At 33.1% G+C, this 17201-nt stretch overlaps 1 protein-coding gene across 1 annotated transcript; it reads left to right on the top strand.

Annotated features, from left to right (window-relative positions):
* Window positions 1-15505: 15505 nt before the first annotated feature.
* Window positions 15506-17119, top strand: LOC131635469 (transcription factor DUO1-like). The gene is made up of 3 exons (XM_058906085.1): window positions 15506-15699; window positions 16352-16595; window positions 16667-17119. Exons 1-3 carry the CDS (start codon window positions 15506-15508, stop codon window positions 17117-17119), a joined length of 891 nt encoding a protein of 296 aa, XP_058762068.1.
* Window positions 17120-17201: the final 82 nt, after the last annotated feature.

The following is a 17201-nucleotide window of genomic DNA, read 5'->3' as shown; positions in this document are numbered from 1 at the left end:
CATGAGTCATTTTCAAGGACTCATATATGTCATGGGCCGTTTCCCTATTAGATATCTTCTCATACTCAGCATGAGAGATAGCATTTAGCAAAACAGTCCTGCATTTGTGATGATTTTTGAAATCTTTCTTTTGATCATCAGTCATTTCGCTTCTCGTGAGCCTTACACCAGTAGCTTTAACAGGATGTTTGTAACCATCCAACAGAAGATCCCATAGATCAGTATCTAGACCAAGAAAGTAACTTTCCAGTTTATCTTTCCAGTATTCAAAGTTTTCACCATCAAATACTGGTGGTCTAGTATAACCATTGTTACCGTTGTATTGCTCAGCAGAGCCAGATGTAGATGCAGTTGGATTTGTTTGAACTTTACCAGCCATCTTTTACTGAAGCGTTTTTCTCTTCCTGAATCTTTTCTAAACACGGTTAAGTGCTTGCACCTTAGAACCGGCGCTCTGATGCCAATTGAAGGATAGAAAAACACTTAGAAAGGGGGGGTTTGAATAAGTGTAGTCTAAAAACTTGAACGATAAAAACAATATGCACAGTTATTTTTATCCTGGTTCGTTGTTAACTAAACTACTCCAGTCCACCCCCACGGAGTGATTTACCTCACCTGAGGATTTAATCCACTAATCGCAACAGATTACAATGGTTTTCCACTTAGTCCGCGACTAAGTCTTCTAGAGTATCCTGATCACAACTTGATCACTCCAGGAACAAATGCTTAGACACAAGCTAAGACTTTCTTAGAGTATCCTGACCACCATGTGATCACTCTAATTACAACTGCTTAGACACAAGCTAAGACTTCCTAGAGTATCCTGATCAACACTTGATCACTCTAGTTACTTACAAATTAATATAATCAAATAAGAGTTTTACAATGCTTCTGAAAAGCTATAATCACAACAGTGATATTTCTCTTAACGTTTAAGCTTAATCTCACTAATATATTACAACAGCAATGTAGTGAGCTTTGATGAAGATGAAGTTTCTGAGCTTTGAGTTTGAACAGCGTTTCAGCAAGTTAATTGTTAGCAAATCGTCGAGAAAAATTGGTAACCTTGCTTCTCATCAGAACTTCATATTTATAGGCACTTTGAGAAGATGACCGTTGGGCGCATTTAATGCTTTGCGTATTCCGTACAGCTTTGCATTTAATGTTTCACGCTTTTGTCAACTACCTCGAGCCTTGTTCACACCGTGTCTACTGACGTTGCCTTTAATAGCTTCCAACGTTCCTTTTGTCAGTCAGCGTAGCCTGCCACCTGTACTTTCTTCTGATCTAACGTTTGTGAATAAAACATTTGAATATCATCAGAGTCAAACAGCTTGGTGCATAGCATCTTCTTGTCTTCTGACCTTGAAGTGCTTCTGAGCGTGATACCATGAGAACTTCAGTGCTTCTGCTTCTGATCTCAAGTTCTTCTGATGCTTCCATAGACCCATGTTCTGATTCTGCCTTGACCATCTTCTGATGTCTTGCCAGACCATGTTCTGATGTTGCATGCTGAACCTTCTGAGACAAAGCTTCTGAGCGCTGATTTGTGCATACTCTTTATATATTTCCTGAAAGGGAAATTGCAATGTATTAGAGTACCACATCATCTCACACAAAATTCATATCCTTGTTATCATCAAAACTAAGAATATTGATCAGAACAAATCTTGTTCTAACAGTATACCTTTTCCCCAGCGGAGTCTGTTTACTTCTCCCCAGTGGTGTCCTGTTTCCATCTTGTGGAAATCATATGCATTCATAATCATAAGCATTACATTGCATCTCAGGTTCAAAAATTGTGTTTTTATATATATTTAAGTCTCTTGAATCACGTTGAAATGAAGATTTCCAATCTTCACGTCTCCGGATAGAAGAAACTTAAATAGGGGCATCTGTTGCACCCCAATTTTTGACCTCTGAGATCCCATCATTTTCTAAGTGTTATGATCATTATTGTTATACCCCAAAATTTGCCCGCGTCTTTTTTTTCAAAGAGAAGTCAACAGACTCCTGTCTAAAAATTTGGAGTTTTATACAATCTTGGATTTTTATTTCATAAATATCCTGATTTTATGAATACTCAATTTTTCGAATTTTTTTATACAGTATTTTGGTTCGCTGTTAAATTTATTCTTACATAAACGCCAAATACTGTTTATCACTTCATACACTATTTATTTGAGATTTATTTTCAGATAAATAATGCTGACGCAGTTGGTACAGAATTAAAATTTGCAGGCGCGGAGTCCGGGTTTCAGATTATACTGCCAGTTACCAGTCAAACCCGCTATCAGCGCAATTCTCCGTGTTTGTACCATCAGTCAAATCAATCTTTCGCACTTCAAATTTCCAAGATTTTTGTTCTAGAAGTCTTCTGATAATCACGTGATCAACAGAGACTCAACACTGCACAAAAATCAGGTACGCCTAACTGTCTCCTACACAAACAGTCCCTAACTAAGGTTTTTGTTTTTTTTCAGGAGAACGAGTTTTTGAGACCTCAAATGGATTTCATGGATCTCCATATGTCTCAAAGTACCACCAGACAAATTTTCAAACTTCAATTCGCTCGGACGCACAGTCAACAGCTCAAACAATCAACAGACGACCAGTTTGACTAAAAAGTCAACAGACAGTCAAAAATGCAATTTTTTGTCAACATCCATATTTTGTCAAAAGATTCATCATGTGATCAATGGTTGATCATAATTCATCAAGAAAAGTTCAGAAATCGACAATACTCCAAGTTTCAAAATTAGAGTTTTTTACCTAAAAGTCAACTGAACTTTGACCGACCATAACTCTCTCATAATTTATCAGAAAAATTCCAACCAAAGCTCATTCTCAGGGAAATGAAATTCTCTACAACTTTGATGTTGGGCCCGAGGTCAAGAAATGCTTCCGCATAAGAGATATAAGCCAAAACATTACAGGTCATTTTGAAAGTCAACAGAAAGCTGTTTAATGTCAAAGCCCATATCATTAAGATAACTTCTCCAAATGCAAAAAAGCTTCCAAAGTGGCTTGTAGAGGACATCTTGGGCTTTCCAAAAAGTACAAGAACACTTTCATAGGATCAAAATTGAGGGAGATATGCCGTGATGAAGTTCACCTTTTTTGGAAAAATGCATGAAACAAGTAATGACCAAAATTTGATTATTTTTCAAAAAGGCCAATTATTTTGTGATTCAATCTTGATTCTCATATGATTAAAGGCATTCACGACATATCCATGATTCATGATATTTTTATTTCATTTTTAATTGAATTTTATTCATTTAAAGTTTAATTAAAGTGAGATAGTTCAAGGATAATGCAAGGAAGCTTCATGTGATGCAAGCAATGACCATTCAAAATTCTTAAAGACAATATTGCAAGATTGAAGAGAATAATACTTGAGTGATTAAACCATGGTTAAGTTTTTAACCTAGCATAAAAGAATATTCCATTCTTTTTCCACAAAATTAATCATGACAATTCCAACTTGCTTGGCCTCCAAGATCAAACTCTTTGCCTATAAATAGAGCTTCATTTTCTTCATTCAAGGGGGGGCAAAAAAAAAAGAGGAGGAACAAGGAGAGCATAACAACAACAACAACAAAGCCATAGCTTAAGAGTTTTATATTTTTCAAAAGTTTCAATAAACTTGTAAAAATCAAGGCTCATTCAAATAGCCACCTTCAATCAATTTCAATCACTCTATTCCACTCTTGGGACATCATAGAGTAAGTACAATGTAGTTTTTAATATGTAGTAGTGTTAGGAGTTCATGAATTAAAAACTCCATATTTATGCATATTTTCAATTTCTCAAAAAAAAATGTTTTAATTTTAGTTTTAAGTTGATAAAATGTTTATTTAATTTTTAACGTAAAAATATTTTATTTCTTTTCATAATTAATTTATTTTTCTTAATTAATTAAGTAATTATGTAAATATTTCTTTTAATTATCTTCAACCAATCAAAAAAAAACTCCAAAAATAATTTTCCTTTTAGATTTAGGTTTATATTTTTATAATCTAATATTTGACATAAAAATATTTTATTTTTATTCATAGTTAATTTATTTTGCTTAATTAATTCGTAATTATGTATATATTTGCTTTTTTTTAATTATTTCTAACCTATCAAAAAATTTGAAAAAAAATATTTTGTTTTGTTAAATTAGGTTTATATATTATATACTAATTTTATACATAACTAGATTTATTTTTCTTGTTAAGTTTAATTATTTGTTTAATTAGCTTTTAATTAACTTAAAAACATAAAAAAAAACAAAAAAATGAATTAGGTTTAATTTGTTTTAGATTTAAGATTTTGTCATTTTATTTTCTCTTAACCTAATTATACTTTCAAAATATCTCTCTTATTATTGTGTAAATTTTTCACAATTTCAGGTTTATTTTTGTATATTATTTGATATTATTTCTTATCTTTTTCTTTGTCCCGAATTGGAATACAAGATCAAATATGGCAGAGATTGTATGCAGTTGATTTAAGACTTTTGAAATTTATCGTGTAGTCGCTATGATTCTATCAAGCTTCTGATAAATTTTCATTAACTTTAAATCCGAGATCATCATTCACTCACCATCGATCTTCACTAACATCGTGGATATACTTGACTAGCTTCAAGATGATTCGCATGCTAACATACTAACAATTGACTTTAATTTCCGCATTTTATTATATTGTTCTTTATATTTCTTGTTTTATGCTTTATTTTATCATTCGTATTATTTATGTTTATGTTATTTTCTCTTTGTCCATTTGGACGTATTATTTATGTTTCTGTTTTTTTCTCTTTGTCCATTTGGACGTATTATTTATGTTTCTGTTATTTTCTTTTTGTCCATTTGGACGTATTATTTATGTTTCCGCTATTTTTTCTTTGTCCATTTGGACATATTATTTATGTTTATGTTATTTTCCCTTTGTCCATTTGGACATATTATTTATGTTTCCGCTATTTTTTCTTTGTCCATTAGGACATATTATTTATGTTTACGCTATTTTTTTTCTTTGTCCATTTGGACATATTATTTATGTTTCCGCTATTTTTCTTTGTCCATTTGGACATATTATTTATGTTTCCGCTATTTTTCTTTGTCCATTTGGACATATTATTTATGTTTCCGCTATTTTTCTTTGTCCATTCGGACATATTATTTATGTTTCCGCTATTTTCTCTTTGTCCATTTGGACATATTATTTATGCTTCCGCTATTTTTTCTTTGTCCATTTGGACGCATTGTTAATGTTTCCGTCATCTTCACTTCTTCTATTTTTAAATCAAAAGTGAGCTAAGCAATTAAGAGCCCATGGATAACCATGGATACAAAGGGTGCTTAAAACCTTCCCTTTGTATAACCAACCCCCCGAACCCAAAATCTGTCAAAAGGTCTTTCCTGTTCTTTTATGCCTTTCCTATTTGGATAAAATAAAAGTCGGTGGCGACTCTTGCAAAAAAAATATCAAAAAACAAAAAAAAAAGAGCAAGGAGTCAGTTCGCGAAAAACCGAGTGACAGAACTGGCGACTCTGCTGGGGACTTGAAAAAGTTTTTTAAAAGAGGAGTTACCTTAGAGTTTTAGATCACTTTAAAATTTTCTCATACTTGTTTATTTTGTTATTTTTTGCTATTCTTGACATATGTGTGGTTCCGTCACTTGAGATACATTATGGACAAATCCTAACCCGGATTAAGTACACATAAGAATTAGGTGGAGGTAAAGTCATGTATGGCATACAAGGAGTTCAGTCCTTAACAAGCTGTCATGAGAATCCTTCCGCTCAGTGGTGGTTCCTTGCTAGTAGTATATGTTTAGCAAGTTCAGTTACGAAAACATTATTGCTTTCATTGAACTGTAGAAGCTGAGTTGACCGTAGAACCCATTATCCCATCAAGGCCTTCTTACATTGTGATGCAGAAACTATTCAGGTGTAGACTTGGATTTGTTGTCATGCGGAGAATCACACGCAGACGAGTTTTTCTTAAGAATATTATTGGCTCACAAGTTCAGTTGTGCAAGCTGGTAATATCCGAAAGAAGAATGTGGACTCTGACGTATCAGTAGAACATGTTGTGCAGGTGATTAACCCCTAGTACTATCCCATGTTTGGTTCTTTGACCTCATGCTCGTGACGTTGAACTTTTGAACCTATCTTATGTGCACCATGTTTGTGTTACCATTTCTGTATATATGTCATTCATACATCCATGCATACATACATTCATGCATTCATAAAAATCTTTTCCTTTGATTTCCAATGAACTCAGAGGTCTTTTTTTGTAAACATCGTAAGTTTCATCAAACTCAATGGATCTTGGGTGTTGATGGGGTGAAAACTCTAATCCACCAAAATGGATGATTGATTTTGATGATAACTTGATCAATGCTTTAATCCAATGCTTGAATGTTTGCAAATTAATATCTTAAGTTCTTTGAAATAAAAAAAATAATATAAACAAAAATTGCATCCATTTGCATACATACATCCAGGTTACCCATGAAACTTATCCTTGTCTGTCTCCATCCTCAGAGTTGTCTGTCTACCGTCAAGCTGATTCCTCCACACAAGTACGGAACTAGAGCCAACGTCAGATTAAGAATGGAGTATCAAGAGCAACATGGCGTAGAGGTCAGAATGGAAATAGAGGATTTGAAGTCAAGTATGACCAAGCTCACTGAAATGCTGCAAGTTTTGATTGCTAGAGGGGAACCGCCTCAGAAGACTGTCATTGTTGAAGTCCCAAGTGCTGATATTGACCCTCAACCCACTCAACAACCACCTTCTACATGGCCTGAGTTTGGTTTGCCACCTGATTTTACTCCTCCCTATGAGAAGACTCCTGGTATTGGTCAATCATCACGACCTGTGATTGGTCAAACTTCAAACCCGGTTATTCGTGCTCCTATCATGACTGAATCTCAGCCCATTGTGCATACTGTTGCTCAACATGCTTGTGAGAATCCTTTATTTGAATACCAAGCTGCCAATTCCCAGAATGGAAGCCAAGGGGATGCTGGAGATATTGAAGATGTCAAAGAACAGTATCAGACTTTGGAAAAGCGATTGAGAGCCATGGAAGGCAATAATTACTTTGGGTTGCTGCTAAGAATATGTGTTTGGTTTCTGATGTCGTCATGCCTGCAAAATTCAAGACTCCTGAATTTGAGAAATACAAAGGAAACACTTGTCCAAAAAGCCATTTGATCATGTACTATCGCAAAATGGCTGCTTATACTCAAAATGACAAAATGCTCATCCATTGTTTTCAAGATAGTTTGAGGGAAGTTTCGCTGAAATGGTATATGGGACTCGAGAGGAGTCGTATTCATTGTTTTCAAGACCTAATTGATGCTTTCATGAAGCAATATAAGTATAATTTGGACATGGCACCTGATCGCCGACAACTACAAAGCATGTCCCAGAAAGAGAAAAAGTCTTTCAAGGAATATGCTCAACGCTGGAGAGAGCTTGCTTCTCAAGTAAAGCCACCTTTAGTTGAAAAGGAACTAACAGGCATGTTTATGGATACTCTCTCACCTTTCTTCTGGGAGAAGATGATCGGTAGTGTATCTTCCAACTTCACAGACTTGGTAACCATTGGTCAGAGACTTGAACAAGGAATCAAGAATGGGAAAGTTACTCATGTTGTTGAATCCTCTAGTGGGGCGAGGAAGCCTTATGGAAACTTCCAGAAGAAAAATGAGACGAATGCTGTGACGGAAGACAGAAGATCTCGCCATAGACCTCATAATGGTGATCAACCTTATGTGGCTGTTGTTGCTCCTGTTCGAGTTCAAGCTCCTCGACCTGAGGTTGCTAACCAAAATCAGATTCGTGATAGGGTTGACTTTGACCCCATCCCTATGACTTATACTGAATTGTATCCTGCATTGGTTCATAAAGGGTTGATCACAACAAGATCTATGCCTCCTCCTCGGAATCCTCTTCCAGAAGGTTTTAGGTCTGATCTTCATTGTCCTTTCCATCAAGGGGCAGTGGGCCATGATTTAGAAAGATGTTTCCCTTTGAAGGCTAGAGTTCAAGAGTTGGTTAGATCAAAGATGCTATCTTTTAAGAATGTTGGTCCCAATGTTGTCACAAATCCTTTGCCGAATCAGAATGGCTGAAAACGGGTCAGAGACAATTATCTCCCTAAAGCCAGTGTATCAAGACAGGACAGCTCATCCTCGTCATTGATTAGTCACTAGGCCATGTTTCCCTACTGTTTGCATTTCCTCAGTTGTATTATTTGCTTTTAAACATTGTTTATTCCTGAATGTTAGTTTTAATGAAATGAGCATCGTATGTTTGAATTCATTTTCATCTACTATGTCTATGTTTATGCTTCTTTTACAAAAAAAAATTTCTATTTTGCTTTCTCTATCAAACTTGTGTTTTATGCAAAGATTGGAGGGAGGATGATGACAACGAAATACCCAAGTTGTTGAACTGTATGCTTTCAAATAAAACTTTGCTGACGATGTACAGGCATTCCTTCAATTCCTAAACACTGGAGATATAAGGATGATAATCCCTCGTTCACCCCTTTGAGCCTAGAAGTTGGTGTTTCTTTTTGTACGAAATAACCCACATTTTAACCCGGGGCAGGGTAGTTCCCAGTTAATTTGGTTGTGCATTCTATTTTAAGAGAATCATTCAATACACCTTTCAACAAGTGTTTTAATCACAAGCTTTCCTCCGCATACATCAAAGAAATGTTGGAGATGCCAATCAAAAGCCAATGATGGTTCATTATAATCATTAAGCAGGATAGTCACTATCTTTTAAAAAAAAGTATCAAAAAAGAAAATCAAAGAAAAGCCTGCTAAGTCAAAATCAAAAAATGTCTTAGGCAAAATTAAGGCATCCCGCGGACTGTGAGTTCAAAAACAAACAGTTCAGGCAAAAGTTAGGGATATCAAAAGAAAGAAAAAGGAGAGATAAGTCAATAAATTCTTGAACCACAAAATGTTGTGACTATCAAAAGGAAGAAGTGACTGCCATCTCTAAGTTTTCTTGGCTTGTGAACTATCATCATTACAACAGGTAAAATTCCAGAAGTCTCTTGGAACCTGAATGCATATTTTGAATTAACTGAGTTTAGGACTGAAGATCATCACGAAGATGGGGTGGGTTACAAAAATTTTGAGCCTTATACCTTTTGTTTTTTAAACCGTGAACCTGACCACGTTACAACCTTCAAAAGCCCTAATTGAAGCAAGGTTTATTTTGAAAGCATACTACAACATGGTTGCGTAAGCTGACTCCCAAGAGATTTACCAATCATTTATGTTGATACCATATCTTTGCTTTATCTTTCACGTTGATTGTCTTAACCTTTATGTTTTAACCAGTGATTCCATTTTCTTTACAAAGTGACTTTGATTTCAAAAATATGTTTTGAGCATTGCATTAAAATTACCATTCTTGAATGAACATTTTATTTGCAAGTAAGCACTCATCTTCTAGGAAGTTCAAACAGTCGAGAAACTTGGTCAGTGATCCTATCAGGGGCACGTTACTTCAAGATCCTGTTGTTCATGTGTTTAATCAAGATTTGTTGATCAGAATATCCTCTTCAAGATGTATACTATGGCAAGTCTTCCCAACATTCATTTCAATAGTTGAATCCATGATCAGTTCATCCCCAACGTAGTTCAACTGAAGCCATGATCAGTTAATTTGCAACAATTATTCAATCAGGGGCAATCTTCTTCAGCAATCCCCAAGCACAATTTATCAGTCCTTCTCAAAGGATCATTTGTTTGATACATTTATCAGTATGACAAGAAGTTTGTTCAAGCATTTTCTTTCCAAGCGGATTTTTTAGAGTTCCCGTTTTGACGAATCAAAGCTCCAATCTTGCCTCACAAAAGGGTCAATCTCAGTTGTCATAAATAACTACATTTCATTGAGCATTCATCATGCATAGAAAAAAATTCAACATCATGCATAGAAACAAATTCATGCTCATTTATATTTTTACAAGTCTTGTTGTTTTCAACATCTTACCTTGAGATCAAACTCCAACTTACTTGGCATTGACCTTTAATATTATTCAATCACGCTTTACTCTTGATTGATCTTTATTTTCCATCATGTTTTACCCTTGATGTTGTTCAATCATGTTTTACTCTTGATGACCTTTGATATTGTCCAATCATGTTTTACTCTTGGTTGTCTTTGATGATGTTCAATCATGTTTTAGTATTGATTGCCTATGATGTTATCCAATCATGGTTTACTCTTGATTGCTTTTGATACTATTCAATCATGTTTTAGTCTTGATTGCCTATGATGTTATCCAATCATGGTTTACTCTTGATTACTTTTGATACTATTCAATCATGTTTTAGTCTTGATTGCCTATGATGATGTTCAATCATGGTTTTACTCCTGAATGCCTCTGTCAATTTATATTCCTTTCCAAATTCATTCATGTTTTACTCTTGAATTATTTCTGATGTTGGTTCCAGAGATTTTTCTTTCTGAACGTCTCTGTTGATTTCCTGTCCAGAGTTCCTTTCACGTTTTACTCCTGAAAGCTTCTGTCGAGTGTTTCTTTCTTTTGTGAAGTCCGATTCTATTCCTGGATGACGTATACCTTTTCCCCAGCGGAGTCTGTTTACTTCTCCCCAGTGGTGTCCTGTTTCCATCTCGTGGAAATCATATGCATTCATAATCATAAGCATTACATTGCATCTCAGGTTCAAAAATTGTGTTTTTATATATATTTAAGTCTCTTCAATCACGTCGAAATGAAGATTTCCAATCTTCACGTCTCCGGATAGAAGAAACTTAAATAGGGGCATCTGTTGCACCCCAATTTTTGACCTCTGAGATCCCATCATTTTCTAAGTGTTATGATCATTATTGTTATACCCCAAAATTTGCCCGCGTCTTTTTTTTCAAAGAGAAGTCAACAGACTTCTGTCTAAAAATTTGGAAATTTATACAATCTTGGATTTTTATTTCATAAATATCCTGATTTTATGAATACTCAATTTTTAGAATTTTTTATACAGTATTTTGGTTCGCTGTTAAATTTATTCTTACATAAACGCCAAATACTGTTTATCACTTCATACACTGTTTATTTGAGATTTATTTTCAGATAAATAATGCTGACGCAGTTGGTACAGAATTAAAATTTGCAGGCGCGGAGTCCGGGTTTCAGATTATACTGCCAGTTACCAGTCAAACCCGCTATCAGCGCAATTCTCCGTGTTTGTACCATCAGTCAAATCAATCTTTCGCACTTCAAATTTCCAAGATTTTTGTTCTAGAAGTCTTCTGATAATCACGTGATCAACAGAGACTCAACACTGCACAAAAATCAGGTACGCCTAACTGTCTCCTACACAAACAGTCCCTAACTAAGGTTTTTGTTTTTTTTCAGGAGAACGAGTTTTTGAGACCTCAAATGGATTTCATGGATCTCCATATGTCTCAAAGTACCACCAGACAAATTTTCAAACTTCAATTCGCTCGGACGCACAGTCAACAGCTCAAACAATCAACAGACGACCAGTTTGACTAAAAAGTCAACAGACAGTCAAAAATGCAATTTTTTGTCAACATCCATATTTTGTCAAAAGATTCATCATGTGATCAATGGTTGATCATAATTCATCAAGAAAAGTTCAAAAATCGACAAAACTCCAAGTTTCAAAATTAAAGTTTTTTACCTAAAAGTCAACTGAACTTTGACCGACCATAACTCTCTCATAATTTATCAGGAAAATTCCAACCAAAGCTCATTCTCAGGGAAATTAAATTCTCTACAACTTTGATGTTGGGCCCGAGGTCAAGAAATGCTTCCGCATAAGAGATATAAGCCAAAACATTACAGGTCATTTTGAAAGTCAACAGAAAGTTGTTTAATGTCAAAGCCCATATCATTAAGATAACTTCTCCAAATGCAAAAAAGCTTCCAAAGTGGCTTGTAGAGGACATCTTGGGCTTTCCAAAAAGTACAAGAACACTTTCATAGGATCAAAATTGAGGGAGATATGCCTTGATGAAGTTCACCTTTTTTGGAAAAATGCATGAAACAAGTAATGACCAAAATTTGATTCTTTTTCAAAAAGGCCAATTATTTTGTGATTCAATCTTGATTCTCATATGATTAAAGGCATTCACAACATATCCATGATTCATGATATTTTTATTTCATTTTTAATTGAATTTTATTCATTTAAAGTTTAATTAAAGTGAGATAATTCAAGGATAATGCAAGGAAGCTTCATGTGATGCAAGCAATGACCATTCAAGATTCTTAAAGACAATATTGCAAGATTGAAGAGAATAATACTTGAGTGATTAAACCATGGTTAAGTTTTTAACCTAGCATAAAAGAATATTCCATTCTTTTTCCACAAAATTAATCATGACAATTCCAACTTGCTTGGCCTCCAAGATCAAACTCTTTGCCTATAAATAGAGCTTCATTTTCTTCATTCAAGGGGGGGCAAAAAAAAAGAGGAGGAACAAGGAGAGCATAACAACAACAAAGCCATAGCTTAAGAGTTTTATATTTTTCAAAATTTTCAATAAACTTGTAAAAATCAAGGCTCATTCAAATAGCCACCTTCAATCAATTTCAATCACTCTATTCCACTCTTGGGACATAGTTTTTAATATGTAGTAGTGTTAGGAGTTCATGAATTAAAACCTCCATATTTATGCATATTTTCAATTTCTCAAAAAAAAAAAGTTTTAATTTTAGTTTTAAGTTGATAAAATGTTTATTTAATTTTTAACATAAAAATATTTTACTTCTTTTCATAATTAATTTATTTTGCTTAATTAAGTAAGTAATTATGTAAATATTGCTTTTAATTATTTTCAACCAATCAAAAAAAACTCCAAAAATAATTTTCCTTTTAGATTTAGGTTTATATTTTTATAATCTAATATTTGACATAAAAATATTTTATTTTTATTCATAGTTAATTTATTTTGCTTAATTAATTAGTAATTATGTATATATTTGCTTTTTTTTTAATTATTTCTAACCTATCAAAAAATTCGAAAAAAAATATTTTATTTTGTTAAATTAGGTTTATATATTATATACTAATTTTATACATAACTAGATTTATTTTTCTTATTAAGTTTAATTATTTGTATAATTATTTGTTTAATTAGCTTTTAATTAACTTAAAAACATAAAAAACAAAAAAACAAAAAAAATGAATTAGGTTTAATTTGTTTTAGATTTAAGATTTTGTCATTTTATTTTCTCTTAACCTAATTATACTTTCAAAATATCTCTCTTATTATTGTGTAAATTTTTCACAATTTCAGGTTTATTTTTGTATATTATTTGATATTATTTCTTCTCTTTTTCTTTGTCCCGAATTGGAATAAAAGATCAAATATGGCAGAGATTGTATGCAGTTGATTTAAGACTTTTGAAATTTATCGTGTAGTCGCTATGATTCTATCAAGCTTCTGATAAATTTTCATTAACTTTAAATCTGAGATCATCATTCACTCACCATCGATCTTCACTAACATCGTGGATATACTTGACTAGCTTCAAGATGATTCGCGTGCTAACATACTAACAATTGACTTTAATTTCCGCATTTTATTATATTGTTCTTTATATTTCTTGTTTTATGCTTTATTTTATCATTCGTATTATTTATGTTTATGTTATTTTCTCTTTGTCCATTTGGACGTATTATTTATGTTTCTGTTATTTTCTCTTTGTCCATTTGGACGTATTATTTATGTTTCTGTTATTTTCTTTTTGTCCATTTGGACGTATTATTTATGTTTCCGCTATTTTTTCTTTGTCCATTTGGACATATTATTTATGTTTATGTTATTTTCCCTTTGTCCATTTGGACATATTATTTATGTTTCCGCTATTTTTTCTTTGTCCATTTGGACATATTATTTATGTTTCCGCTATTTTTTTTCTTTGTCCATTTGGACATATTATTTATGTTTCCGCTATTTTTCTTTGTCCATTTGGACATATTATTTATGTTTCCGCTATTTTCTCTTTGTCCATTTGGTCATATTATTTATGTTTCCGCTATTTTTTCTTTGTCCATTTGGACGCATTGTTTATGTTTCCGTCATCTTCACTTCTTCTATTTTTAAATCAAAAGTGAGCTAAGCAATTAAGAGCCCATGGATACAAAGGGTGCTTAAAACCTTCCCTTTGTTTAACCAACCCCCGAACCCAAAATCTGTCAAAATGTTTTTCCTGTTCTTTTATGCCTTTCCTATTTGGATAAAATAAAAGTCGGTGGCGACTCTTGCAAAAAAAAATATCAAAAAACAAAAAAAAAAAAGAGCAAGGAGTCAGTTCGCGAAAAACTGAGTGACACACAACTAATTTAAAAATATCATTATGATTTGGTGGAATATATAATGATAATTTATTAATAGTGTAAAAATTATTTTGCAGTGTTGATATATTATACATATCCTTTTTCTCTTCAAAATATCTTATGGAGCCATTAAAGCGATCCAAAGCCCCATACCATGTCTTCTTGGATGGCTTATTAATTTGATGGAGCAAAGTGGAATGTGAGTTAGATCCAATATCAAAAACAAAATAAAAAAATTACTCCTTCCGTCTCACAATAGGTGTCCTTTTTTTTTTTAATTTGTCTCAAATTATTTGTCTATTTAGAATACTAATGTGATATTTATTATTTCTTTCCATTAACTTACTCTTATTTATTGTATTTTAATTCATTTAAGTACTCCATTACCTATTATTAATAAGGTTATTTTAGTAAATAAAACTCATTTTATCATTAAAATTACATAATTAATCATTTTCTTAAAAAGTGAAAATCGCAAAGACCGCAGTGAGACGGAAGGAGTACAATTTATAATATCCACTACAATATATTTTTCTTTTATAATTTTATTTTTTAATATATTTTTTAGATTTGGTTCAGTCCCAAAGATTTTACTCTAAATTATTAATAATGTTTGTGTTAATTTTAAATGAAAATTAGAAAATATTGATAAAAAATAAAATAAAATTGCTAGACTCGTTTTTCTAATTAAAAAGTTATACGCCCATATAAATTCCTATAATTATTATAGATTATAGATATAGATGAAGCCCTAATAATTATTATTATTATTATAAAAATAAAATAAATGAAGCATTAATTTAAATTTATTATTACAATTTCAAAAATGTGAAGAATTGGCGGGGTTGTGGATGTTCCCACTAACCGTCAAAACCGCTCATAGCACAAGTGGAAACAAAAATCCCATGCACTCAATCCACACTAACCATAAAACAAAAACCAACAACACTCCGCCACGTCAGACACAAACAAAACAAGATCCTCTCCACCCTCCACGTGGACAAGTGCATCCATTTCCCATGAACCCTCCCACACAGTAACACAACCGTCAATTTCATTTCAAATTTTTTATAAATCAACGAAGAAGAAAAAGAAGAAACAATTGATCAAATCAAATGAATGAGAAAATTGAAAACTATGGAAAGAGAATTTGAAAGAGGTTACATAAAAAAAGGACCATGGAGTAGTGAAGAAGATGAAGTGTTACTGAAACATGTTAACAAGTATGGTCCAAGGGATTGGAGCTCCATTCGATCCAAAGGCTTTTTGCCAAGAACTGGAAAATCTTGTCGGTTGAGATGGGTTAACAAGCTTAGACCAAACTTGAAAACGTAGTAACAATTTTCTTAACCCTTTCTAACATCCACATTGATTTCATGTTGTTACTAATTTTTTGTTTTTTTGTTGTTAGTGTATTGTGTATGTTGCCTTGTTCTTATTTTATGTTTGTCGAATTAGACAAAACTTGCTTGTTCATTAAGCTTTATTACAATGTTTATCATTCTTAATTACGAAGCACAGACACATGAAACACGACACCGACATTGATACTTTAATTTTAATTTTAAAAAATGAAATTAAATGTAATTATAAGTGTCTGAGTTGATTTCAGACACTAACAGTAATACATACACATATTTTTTAGAGATGTCGATACTACATAAATTCATATTGTTCCGCTTGCAGAGTGACAAATGGTATCGAACACGAACAGTTTATTTTTTTAAATTTATTCACCGAAACAAAAGAGCAAACTTTTGTTTGTAATATTATCCAGAGTAGTAAATACATTCAATTCAATGTATGAATGTTATGTTTTGTGTTTATGTTAATTGTTTATAGATTCTATTATTGTTTAGGTGTTGGAGTTTGTGTTAATATGTAGAACAACGAGGTTTAATTTATAGTAATAATAGAATTAATATTGTAAGGAAATTGTTTTGTTTTATGATGAAAGTTGGGAATGTGTGATTTGAATTGTAGAGGGTGCAAGTTTTCAGCAGAGGAGGAAAGGGTGGTGATTGAATTACAGGAGCAATTTGGAAACAAATGGGCGAAAATTGCTACGTATTTGGAAGGGAGAACAGACAATGATGTGAAGAATTTTTGGAGTAGCAGGAGAAAAAGGATGGAGAGGTCGTCTCCAAGGACACCATCACCATCACCAAAGCAGCAGAAAAACAAAGGAAAAGATGTTGTTAATAATAATCAAGTGAAAGTAGAAAAGGTTAGGTAGAAACTAAAGAGATTTTTTGTGTTGTTTTCGTACTAGTTTGATGGTGAAAATGTCTGTTTCAGGTTCCTGAATGTGGTTCTAATCAGCTAGAGGAAAACTTTACTTACCCTACTTCTTGTATGGGAAACAAAGAGGAGTTCAAGATGGTGAATCTGCCAGATTTAACAAAGCCAAACTACCAAAATATGGAAAGTGACATTAATGGAATTGAGTTTGAGGCTACTCCACTTCACACGGTACCGTCATTTGAGTCTTCGTCGGCGGCATACAACTTTCCTCTACACCCAGAACCACATATGGACTTTCCACTACTCCCAGAGTGTCAGGACCTTGTTCAAGAGCCCTTTGATCCCAATTTTATGGACATGTTTGAGCAGAAAAAGGATTCAGATTGTGTGTGGAGCCAGAAGCTTGGGACCAGGTTGCCAACTCTTGGAACTGAAGGAAATTCTCAGAGTAGTTCAAATTGCTTGTTTCAGGACTTCTCAACAGAGTTTTTTGAATACTTTGCTTAGTACTTATATAGCTCTTTTCCAAGTATGCCAATGCATGAACTTGTTTCAGGTTTCTTGATTTTAATAGAAAAACCTGAAGATG

The sequence above is a fragment of the Vicia villosa genome, unplaced genomic scaffold, assembly GCF_029867415.1.
Source record: "Vicia villosa cultivar HV-30 ecotype Madison, WI unplaced genomic scaffold, Vvil1.0 ctg.001494F_1_1, whole genome shotgun sequence".
Classification (NCBI taxonomy): Eukaryota; Viridiplantae; Streptophyta; class Magnoliopsida; order Fabales; family Fabaceae; genus Vicia; species Vicia villosa.
This window is presented reverse-complemented; position numbering and strand designations above follow the sequence as displayed.